The sequence below is a fragment of the Sphaeramia orbicularis genome, chromosome 16 (assembly GCF_902148855.1).
Source record: "Sphaeramia orbicularis chromosome 16, fSphaOr1.1, whole genome shotgun sequence".
Classification (NCBI taxonomy): domain Eukaryota; kingdom Metazoa; phylum Chordata; class Actinopteri; order Kurtiformes; family Apogonidae; genus Sphaeramia; species Sphaeramia orbicularis.
In genome coordinates this window covers 45,621,234-45,633,343 of record NC_043972.1, presented here as the reverse complement: position 1 = coordinate 45,633,343, position 12,110 = coordinate 45,621,234, and the positions used below count along the sequence as shown (strand labels likewise).

At 38.0% G+C, this 12,110-nt stretch overlaps 1 protein-coding gene across 2 annotated transcripts in view; it reads left to right on the top strand.

Annotated features, from left to right (window-relative positions):
* Positions 1-12,110, top strand: part of LOC115435893 (myelin-associated glycoprotein-like) — a 153,945-nt gene that overhangs the window by 7,043 nt on the left and 134,792 nt on the right. Inside the window, exons 6-8 of one of the 2 annotated variants that reach the window (XM_030158508.1) lie at positions 172-250; positions 333-402; positions 4,334-4,956. The exons of the other annotated variant lie outside the window; for it this stretch is intronic. Of the exons in view, the coding sequence (XP_030014368.1) occupies positions 172-250; positions 333-402; positions 4,334-4,726 (542 nt within the window). The 3' untranslated portion in view covers positions 4,727-4,956. Of the gene's footprint in view, positions 1-171; positions 251-332; positions 403-4,333; positions 4,957-12,110 lie in introns of those variants that run through there. 2 annotated transcript variants of the gene reach the window in all.

The window sequence follows — 12,110 nt, the reverse complement described above, 5'->3', positions numbered from 1 at the left end:
TTCAAGCAGACGTGTATACAATGGATAGAATTTTTTTATTTCATGCCAACAAAACAGAATTATGAATTTTCATCTCATTTGCAAATGTTTGAGAACTAATCAAAACTGTAAATGGGTAGTTACTATCGTTTCATCCAAATCTTAGTTTCCTCTTTGTTTCCTAATGTCCAGGTCAGGGGATGTTTCCTGCACTCATAACTACAGTCGGCGTTCTACTAATTCTTGTGTGTGTTCTGCTGTTTGTTATCAGGTAGGGAAACACCTTGAAAACACCTCATAAAACAGAGACTAAAACAGTACTTGTGAGGTTGAATGTTTTCCTGTATTTTTAGGACTCTGAAGACTCGCCCTACACATCCCAGCACAGTGACAATGAACCAACTTCTGGATGGAAATGATGAGGTACCGTTTTAATTCCAACAGGCCAAAGTACAGATTCAGAACATTATGACTGTTATTAGATAATGAACAGTCAAATTAATTGAGCATTATGTTCCAATTGCATTATAATATTTTGTTTTTAATGTGCTTTTATTTTAATGTGTAAACACGACTGAGAAGTGTGGTAGCAATCTTTGTTTTCTGTGGAAGTCCCTATTTTTTTTTTTTTACAGATTAAGATTTTTTTGGTTGAAGTAATAAATGTAATCTAGAGTTTTAAGAGTTAAGTCTGTTAGTTTTCTCGCTTAACTTACCTGACAAAGCTGAACCCCCAGTAGAACTAACTCTTGTGCTTGTGTATATCACTCAACACTACTGATATCATGGGGGGGATAATCTGGCCGGGGGGGGGGGGGGGGGGGGTTATTCTGGCCTACACTGTAAACCCGGACTTTGTAATTAAAGCATTTTAGTAAATACAATCTACTTAAATGATTTAAGTTTTATTACATTTCTATAAAATGTTAAGTATATTCTACTAATTTGTAGACATTGTCGAAAGTATGAAAAAGTTTAAGTTGAATGGATTTAAATCACTAAGTTTTAGTCATGACCACACCTTTTTATCTCCGCATTGCATGGTGGGTATTGGGCATGTTGTTGAAAATGTGTTATTTTTTTATGCAGGGATTCAGCGGGGTGTTAGTGGTGTTAGTGTTAATTTTGACTTAATGTGTGTATGGCAATGTTTATTGGCCTTCCTGTGTTTGTTTTGTATTTTTGTAGAGCTGCACCATGAATGAGAGACAAAGGCTGAACAATGGCTTTCCTGTTCAGCTCTTACTATTCTTAATCACTGTAAATTTTAACGTGTTGTGAAAGTGAAAGCACTTCCTGTACTGGCAAATTACAATGAGCTATCTTCCTGCTAACTTCTGTCCATGCTACAAGATATTAAGTTGAATAATTATACAAAGCACTTTACATTGCAAAAGATTTCAATTTGAATCAACTTGGAATTGAGTACAATGAACTGATGATATTAAGTCTAATGATTATACAAAGCAATTGACATTGCAACAAATTATAAGTTAAATTAAAGCTGCAAGCAGCATTGGGCGGGACCTCGCACTGGGCGATCCGCCTCCCATGCGTTCCACTTCCCATACGTTCCGCCTCCCGTTAGTTCTGCCTCCCGTGTGTTCTGCCTCCCATACGTTCCGCCTCCCATGCGTTCCACCTCCCGTGAGTTCCGCCTCCCGTGTCCCTTTTGCATCCGTCCTCCTTTCATCCCTACAGAACACCTGCGCCCCTCTGCTGAAACCATCACCTTTTAATGAGGCTTTTATTTTGAAAAGCCAACTGTGTGTGTATGCAAGTGTGTGTGTGACAGACAGAATCCGTTTGAATGACTTGAAATTGTACACACAGGTGAGCATAAAACTCATACTTTACCATTTTTAATAATGCTTTGATTTTGTAAAACTTTATTGTGTGTGTGTGGGTGGGTGTACCGTTCACATTTTTATCATGCCCTCATTTTTTCATTTACATTATAGTTTATATATATATATATATATATATATATATATATATATACACACACACACACACACACACATACATATATACACACACACATATATATATATGTATATATGTATATATAAAATAGCGTCGTCCTATATTTTTTTGTAGTGCTCGATGTAAGGAACATTTTGACATTGGTTTCATGTCTCTCGGACATTCCTGCTGGCCGCTATGGCGGTTTCCATGTTTTTTGACAAAGGTGGCGCTAGAGAGCCCATTTTGGCACCTACGGGGTTAATTTTTGCATTTTATTAAATTTTTCGCCAGATCTGACGTACGTGCCAAATTTGGTGAGTTTTGGAGCATGTTTAGGGGGTCAAAATCCAGTTCAAAGTGGTGTCAGGAAAATAATAATAATAATAATAATAATAATAATAATAATAATAATAATAACAATAATAAACAAACGAAAAAAAATAGGGGCCTTGCCTTCTGGCTAACTTTATTGTGTGTGTGTGTGTGTCTGTTTGTGGGTGTCTGTGTGTTTATGTGTGTGTGTGTGTGTGTCTGTTTGTGGGTGTGTGTGTGTGTGAGTGTGTACCATTCACATTTTTATCATGTCTTCATTTTTAGTCTAGTTTTATTCATATATAATTTTGGACATACATACATATATTTCTTATGTAATTTTCATATTTTTCTGTATTGTCCAAATGTTTTTGTGTAGTTCGACAGTTGTCATGTTGTCACACTTGTCATGTTTTTAAGTCAAAGTAGGAATCTGACTGTCTGTTCATGGTCTTACAGCACCACCTGGTGGTTTCATTGTATGTATTCCACAGGAAAAGATTCAGCCAATCAGCTTTCACCTTTTGTTTCACTGTCAGTCTACTCATCAGTGTCGAATTACGAACACACAGACAAAGCTCAGAGTCTGTGGCAGAAAAACTCTGCCTGAATTTGCACAAACAAACTGTGATTTATCCATAACGGTACATCCAATCTGAAAAACTCTTGGACTAGAGGCAAGCACATAGACTCCTGAGCTTATTTAATAAATAACATTAGTCATAAGAGATTGAACTGAATAAGCAGAGAGGGCGGAAAAGAGTGTTTACCTGTGAATCCCTGATTTTAGAATACATTCAGAGGCAGATTGCCAAGTTCCTGTTGGATTTAGCTCATGAGTGTGAGTGTATGATTTTTCAGGCTCGATGAGACCAACATTTTGGCGTTTGTTTCATGTCTGTACGACATTCCTACTGGCCACTAGGGGCAATTTTGTATGCGTAGGTGGTGCTACAGAGTCCATTTTGGCACCTAAGGGGTTAATTTTGATATTGTATGAAAGTATTCACCAGTATGTGACAAATTTGGTGAGTTTCTGAGCATGCTGAGGGGGTCAAATGGCAGGTTAAAGCCAAAAAAAAGCATAAAAACAAACAATATTTTATAAATCCATAACTGTACATCCTATCTCAAAAATTTTTGCACAGGAGAGTTGGGGTGATTTTTCTGAACGTATGGATATATGACTTGTGGGGAAAAGTTGAAATTGAAAAATTAGTCCCAAACATCGCATTTTTCTGAACTTATAAAAAAATAACTAAAACATTAATTAGAAATTGCGAAGACAGTTTTTTGAGAAGGGTTCACTCTACCTTTTGGTGATATTTAGAAGCCAATATGACAAACTGACTCATACTAGTTTTAAGTTGAGGGTTTTACTTTGAAAGGCAATTTACCAACTTCCTGCTGGAGTTAGCTCTCGGTGCCCACTGGAACATTTGTAGTGCTCGATGTAATGAACATTTTGACATTGGTTTCATGTCTCTCGGACATTCCTGCTGGCCATTATGGTGGTTTCAGTGTTTTTTGACATAGGTGGCGCTAGAGAGCCAATTTTGGCACCTACGGGGTTAATTTTTGCATTTTATCAAATTTTTCGCCGGACCTGACACACGTGCCATATTTGGTGAGTTTTTGAGCATGTTTAGGGGGTCAAAATCCAGTTCAAAGTGGTGGCAGAAAAATAATAAAAAACGAACGAAAAACAATAGGGGCCTTGCCTTCTGGCAAGTCCACTCACACAGTGAGTGGACCTGCCCTCTCGGCTCGGTCCCTAATTAACTTGGCATTTAGTGTGTTGTACTAAAAATAGCAATTCCATTCAAATCAAGCATTTAAGTTTAATACACTCAAGTTTTCATTACTCATTATTTAAATTTTTAAAGGCAACTGGTTTACTCAAATTTTTTGAGTAAACTCAACTTATCCGGTCTTACAGTGTAGGCCGCTTTAACCCTGGGTATATTCCGACCTGGGGGTATACTTTGGCCTGTTACACTTGTATATTGTGAACCACACAAGGGTAAATCTCTTTACCAAACTATACCACTAACATTATCTGAATCAACATCAGGTACCCAGTGCAACAGAGAGGAACATTTACGCCAACACCAACGTACTGAGCCAGGAACATGAGTCGACTCCAGGTGACACAAACAGCCTGTCGGACAACGCAGAGGGAGGTAAAAGCTCAGAGAACAAACAGGGAGGCGGCGAGGTCATTTACTCCAGTGTGATTTGGAAGAGCAAGAAGGAGAAGAAGAAAGAAGACAGAGATGATGCAAGGCCATCTTGTAGCTATCTGGAGGAGGAGAGGTGCATGATGGGAGATGTATGCAAAGATTTTGTCAGCAATGCAATTGACATGGGAAATCAGTATGATGACAGGGAACATAAAACTGCCAAGGAGGTGGAATGTGAATATGCTCAAGTGAAATATAAAGTTAAGAGCACCAACAACCAATAGATCTGGACTTTTGTGTTTGAAAGTCTCAAATCGTTCAAATAGTTTTCTTATGCTTGAAAAGGTGATCTTTTTATTGATTGTTTCATGCTTGTTTGTCATTAACCTTGATTTCATTTATGGTTTTTAAAATATGATGTTAGAATTTGCCTGTGTATACAGTCACAGAAAAAAATATTAGACCACCCTTGTTTTCTTCAATTTCTTGTTCATTTTAATGTCTGGTACAACTAAAGGTACATTTCTTTGGACAAATATAATGATAACAACAAAAATAGTTCATAAGAGTTTAATTTCAGAGCTGATATCTAACCATTTTCCATGTTTTCTTGATAATAACCAAAGTCACTTCAGTTCTTACTAGAGGTCGACCGATTATCGGCCGGGCCAATTATTGGCGCTGATATTTGGAAATTTGACATATATCGGTATTGACCTTTTTTTAATCCAACGGGCCGATATTAAGAAATCAATTTAAAACTGGGTTATTTTGGCTCTGATGCAGCTGCGCCCCCCTCTCTCTTTCTCTCTCTCTCTCTCTCTTTCTCTCTCTCTCTCCTTCACTATCCACCCCGCGCCCTCTGATTGGTTGAGGCGGAAGCTGTCCTCACACACAGACTGGGACTGACTTGGGTTGAGACTGTATTATACATACATTTTCTCCATTACTAATACATAGTCTGCAGAGCGTTTAGAGCCAGATTGATGAACTAATGTTCTGGTAAAAGCTCATCAGACTCCACCTCTGCGTGCTTCCCTAAAACAAGTGAACTGAGTTTTTTACGCGCTCTCTCTTAATCCCACACACGTGCTTTTCTATCACAGACTGCTTCCATCTCCATATTATCAGCAGTCTTCTTTTAACTAATTCTCAGACATGTCAGGAGGTAATATGTGTTAGCAGAGCTGCCGCTAATGTTTACTCTGCTCTGACGTTCTTCTGAAACATCAGTAGTAGTTGTGAGATGTAGAGTACAGGGATGTTTAGTACAGTTTCAGAAGAGTTGTCTGCGTTTACCTTTAACACATGTGTTTTCTCTCCGGAGCTTCTCACACCAGAAAACTTCGCCTCTCCATGGTGTGTACTCCTTCCACATCAAAATCCGACGTAGAAGGAGTACCCCCTGCGTCAAATAGTGCCGCTGTGGGGCTCTGACCATATGCGTCGATTTCTGACTATTTGGGGTGAGACTGTGTTGGTATGTAATGTAATAGTGTGTGTTTGTGTTAAAGTCACATGAAGAACTCTACAACTCACAACTACTAATGTTGCTGTGAGCTTTCTAGTCATATGATCTGAAAATTAAAGTGAAGATGAGACAGAGTCAAATTCAGAAGTGATTTATCTGAACATGGTGGAACATTTTAAATCCTGTGTGTGCTCATTAAAGCCCTAAAGGCTGTTTGTGTTCTGTTAGGAGTTTAACTGCACTCATAGCAACTATTATACTTTTTATGTAGCTTTTGTCATATTAATAATTAATAATATAGCAACATAGTTTTGAATGACAGGGTCCCTGCTATCGCATAGCAAAATATAAAATTTAATAATGAAATCAACCTAAGGCTTCCCAAATGCTGTAATAAATGAAGCATGATGAGTTGAGCATATGTCAGCATGTGACCCAAGAGTTTACAAGAGTCTCCCTGTATTTTTGTTGTGTTTGAACTTAAAACAAAGATAAGTCATTATAGTTTTATTTAAATTTTACTTTATTTACTGTGGAAAAATTTAAGGGAGCTATTTATTTAAGCTTTTATTCAACTTTATGAGATGCTTCTGAGTCTAGGAAATCCATGCACTTCTGGAGCTATTATTTTCTATTTGTTTGATTAAATAAACATGCTTTAGGCATTTAAACAAAGTTCAGTGTTTGCATTATTCAAAATTTTTCACACCAATTGTTACACTTTTACTGCAAATGAATATCGGCTCCAAATATCGGTTATCAGCCTCTTCTAACTACTAATAATCGGTATCGGTATCAGCCCTGAAAAACCCATATCGATCGATCTCTAGTTCTTACATCAATATCCATGACATTGTACTGACAAAAAGTGTTTTTGGACATTCCATGTTTTCTTTTCCATCTGTTTTAGTCACATGATACACACAAGAGTTAGTACTTGATTGCATAACCACTGTTTTTGATGACTTTTGATGGTCTAATGATTTTTTCCGCGACTGTAGATGAACTGATCTAGGCCAATACTCATATTTAACCCATAAAGACCCAAACAGCCACTGGTGACTAAAAGCATCTACTGATGTAAAATATTTCATCTCTGTTGATCCACTTATCCTATCAATACATGTAAATAATTGGTGTAAAATACTGTTTGTCATCTTTTCATGGTTATCGGATATGATTTGGACGTTCAGAGGCTCCGTAGTGAACGTGAAAACTGATTCACCAGTAAAACCCAAAACTGACAGTGGATGGAGACACTTTGGTTTATGTTCAATTAATGAGAGATTTTACTGAAAAAGTCACTTTTTCTTCAGTTTTCTTGATTTAATTACCTTAGAATTTATCATGAACATCTAAATTAAATATAGGAAAATACATGATGTACAGTGAAAAATGTAAAATATGGAGGATAACATAATAAATGGTGATAAATCACTTAAAGGTTAAATAGAGCAAAAAAAATCCTTTGGGAACTGAAGAAAGTAGCACTGGGTCTTCATGCTTTGAAATAACAGAACAATTTAGTTGATAGTAAATGTATATTTCGTTTTGATGTTGTTTGGTGAGTGTATGATGCTAACAGCTGGCAGGTCAAAGTCACAGTTTACATCATTAGTCGCTTTTCCCTTGACCCTCAAATTGTGCAGATATAACTTAATAAAAATTTACCTAATGGAAAAACGAGAATTTCGCCACAACTCTCATTTTTTAATTAAAAGTTTTTGCACTGGCAAGAGGTGGTTTTTCAGGTGTATTGCAAATGGTGTATCACGCAAAACTGCAATGGAAAGACCTTTTTCCCCAGCTAGAGTCACATGAATTAATTAAAAAAAAAAAAAAAAAAGGACCAATGGCCCTGTAGCTTACCGGCCAAATTAAAAGCTTTGGGAAATGTATCCAGATCCCATTTATTAACACCCAGTTATGTGTATTTATTATATTACAGAAATAGCCCATGTTTTGGTCATATTCTACTCAGATCTGTAGAAAATTCAAATTCCAACTTGATATCATTGATATTTACTGATTTATTGCATCCATCCACTTCCTATCTCTTATAATGGGGAAATTTTTCAAAGTCGCACCAAATCCAGAATCAGATCCGGATACAAATAATTTCACTAACTTTTGTTGTTTTGTTGGCCCCCCCGAGGACCCCCCCCCACCCCTGATCACCACCAAAATGTAATCATTTCTTCTCTGTGCCAGTATCAACATTTCCTGAAAATTTCCTGAAAATCTGTCCATAACTTTGTGAGCTATCTTGCTAACAAACAAACACACACGCACGCACACAAAGCAAAGTGATCACAATACCTCCTGGCGGAGGAAAAAAGTGTGTTGTAATTGAAAAGTTGGTTTGTCGACGCATCGACATCTGTGGCACACGTTGACGTTACTTTGGAGGAGTCGACTAGTCATGTGTTATTCTCTCTCTCCCTTCCATCACCCGACAGCACACGAGCCGTCATTCAGCGCATGTCAATACGCTCATCTTTATACATGAAAACATGGAGCACAGTGAGCGGTAGTGATGTGCGGATCAGCGGACAAAGGTCAGGTTGGTGCGGATCTAAAAAATATCACTTTATTTGCGGGGCAGGTCAAAAAATTCCACAAAGCGGGTTTAAAAAAAAAAAAAAAACAGCCGTGCATCACTAGAGCAAGGCCTAGACTTAAAGGTCCCGTATTATGCAAATCTCACTTTGTGAAAGTTTTCTTACAGTAGTGTGTGTTGCAGTATCCTCATTATGAGGTTCGAATTTGAAAACTGTCTGTTTCCTCCTTGCCTTGCTACACCACATTTAGTGAAAATGCCTGCTCAAACGGCCGAGTTTGAGTTGGGTCCGCTTATGACGACATAAGCGGATTTAACTCCTCCCCCTGACTGTGCCCCCACCCTGGCAAAGCGAGCCCCATCCTGGCAAAGTACTTCTTGGACAACAAACAAGGGGAAGGCGAGACACGCAAGTTGTGGTGTTGTTGGCTGCACACACCAACACGAAAGTTTATTTTTGCTCCCCGAAAAAAATGGCTGGATTATATCTTTGATGGTCATGTACCAAACAACATTCCCAAACGCTTGTATGTGTGTGCCCGGCATTTCACGGACGAGTGTTTTTCGAACATGGGCCCATACAGCTCCGGCTTAGCACAAAGACTCCGAATCAAGAAGGACACAGTAACAACGCTTCGTGACCCAAGTACAAGTGTGGGAGATGTAAGTTCTTATCATTTTTTTTTGTATCTTTACTGCATAACCCTACATTACGGATAAGCTTGTGTTTGTTGATGTGTACGTCTAACGTTAGCATGGCAGCTAACATAGCTCGGTTACTGCTGCTAATGTTTGCGTCCCCGTTAACATGCAAGAGCTGATAATATCGAGAGACATTCAACAGAACTACTTTGAACACGGGCCTTTTGTGGTTGGCATCAGTATAGTTAGCATCAAGCTTGTTAGTAGCTGCCTGCATTAGTGGCAGCAGGCGTCTTTCCGTGTCAGGTCCACGAACCCTACACAACACCGCAGTTTTCCGTCGGGGCTCAATCACACCTCAAGGCAAAGAAAGCCAGTGTTTAGAAAGACGTTCTGTCTGAGACATGTGTATTGTAGACGAGAGCCATGGCTTCACAGTCAACATTAGCGCGTAGTACCGCTAGCGGAAGCCGCGTCCTCTCCCAGAGAGGGGAGGGGGAGTGGGCGTGGACAGATGCGTTCATTTGCATACCCGGAAGCAGGCCCAGAAACAGCCTGTTCTGAGGAGGGCCAGTGAGAGTGACTTTTTCGACTGCTGAAACTCTGAAAAAAGGATGATTTTGGGGCGAACAAACTTAAATACTATGTTTTTGGGCTTCTGAGACCTATATGACGTGACTGAAAAATAGCATAATACGAGGACCTTTAAGGAAGAAGATGACTCAGAGTAGGAACTAAAGTGATTGTGATCTAGAAAAACTCTGGCCTCAGTAATGTTCTGTAAACCATGGAAGCACCACCAATATTGAATAATCATTTGGACAGTCAGCGTGTTTGGATTATTCTGTTCATTTTGTAGCGCTCCCCACAGTAATCTTATCAATGAGGGAGGGCTTTTGGGTTCTCTTAATATCTAATTTATTTTAACCCTGATTAAGTCAGTTTTAATATTATCTTGGATCCCTTTTAAATGAAAACACACATCAGTATTTTAAACCCACAATATTGTGAAATCAACCTTTATTTTTTTACTTTTTAAAGATTTTAACCAGATATACTCTCTACCTCATATAAAATAGAGTAATGAATTCACACAAACTACAGGATTTAGAAAAATAATTCTCAATTATTTAGTGAATGAATTAGTGCAAATGATTAGGGCAACATACAATACAAATAAAACATAGAAATGCTCTTTTTAAATCCTTAAATTGAAATTCCCCTCTTCTTTCAGGAACATGTAAAATTACACAATAACTCTATGGCATGAATACCAAAAAATACCTTTTTTCTAAAGAGAATTAGGCAAAACACAGAAATGTTAATTCTTCAATATCACATTCAACAGTAATAAGCGGGCCCACACACACACACACACACACACACACACACACACACACACTTAAAGCAAACCCCTAAAGCCGGCAAAACTAAAGTAAAATAAATAAAACGTTACAGGCCTGGTTCGTAGCTAGAGTACGTTGTAATCCACCCCACGATGTCCAATTTAACACCTCGAAGAATTATAAGAATATTTGTGTTATCTTGATGTTTCTGGTTACTCCATCAGTCACTCACGGGTGCCGGGTTGGTCCATAACAGTGTCTCTCAGCACAGTCCACAATGTCCGCTCCTCCCACGTGGCCGAAGTAGAAAAAGTGAAAGAAAAAAAAAAAAAACAACGGTTACTTTAAGCTTCAACTCGATCGTCCTCTTGTGTCTTCTTGGTGAAAAAAACAGACTTTTATATCCACAGTTTAACTGGTGAAGTTAAATCTGATCTGGAAATCCCATCAGCTCACTGTTCATGTACTGACTCCAGACTCCGTTAGCTTCTCTGTTAGCTTTAGCGTTAGCTTTAGCGATTGCATTAGCACAGTCTCAAACAATCTCTGAACTCATCGTAGATATTCAGCCGTTTTCTCCCAGGTGCAGCTTTCACTCCCGACACTGACTGTCGTGCTTCCAATCATAGGAAACACTCTACACACTAGTTAGTGCTCTGCAAACTTATTAAACAACACAGATAATCCCTGCATCACATTCACGTTCGCCCGTTTCCTCCATTGATCGGTCCGTACTCTTAATTGTCCGTGCGGAAACACCTGCTACGTTACTCTGCAGAATGTTAAAATTAACCCCATAAATGCTAATTCTGACAGTATATTCCAGTAACATATGGCTTCTTACACAAATAAATAAAAACAAAACAAACCTCTTACTTTTAATGAACTAATAGTGCTGTATTATGAATTAAATACTACACTTTTTAAACAAACAAAAACGCATTACATGGTTGTTAAACATTTTTAAATCTTTTTTAAACTAAACCACATTTAAATGATTTTAATTGTATTTATATCACAATGTATTTATTTATGATGTTTTTAACTGGGTTACAATTTATTTCATGAAGACAATGCACTCTTTTCTCTAACATGCTGTGAGTCTTTTCTGCCGCGGTCTGAACCTTTTCCCACTTTATGTTGTTCATTTAAATTTAAAAGAAAATTCAAGGTGTTAACCTATGGTTTGTTTAGGTTAAATGTCTGAGAAGGACTGTTGATGTTTGTGTCTTAGTTTTTTATTCTGCTCTTTACTGTACATTGTTACAGTTCCAGTGAACGTTCGTACAAGTTGCTCATTGTTGAACAGTTGTGTGTCTGTGTTGTTCCTCTACTGTCAATGTGATGATGTCATCACACAAATCGACTCAACTTTGACTTCACTGACAAATAAGTTGATCTGAAAAAATCTGGAGTCACTAATACCCTAGTCGTAATGCAAGCACTATTGAACATGTACCCAGCAAAATATTACTCAAAATGGATTAGTAATGCCTTACACTACTATATTACAGCAAAAGTAATCTGTTACTGTAAAGCATTACTTTAATCCCAACATTGACGATGGATGGATGGATGGATGGATGGATGGATAGATGGATGACAGCTCACATAAATACACATCAGTTGAAAACAGTTGCAGTACTTAT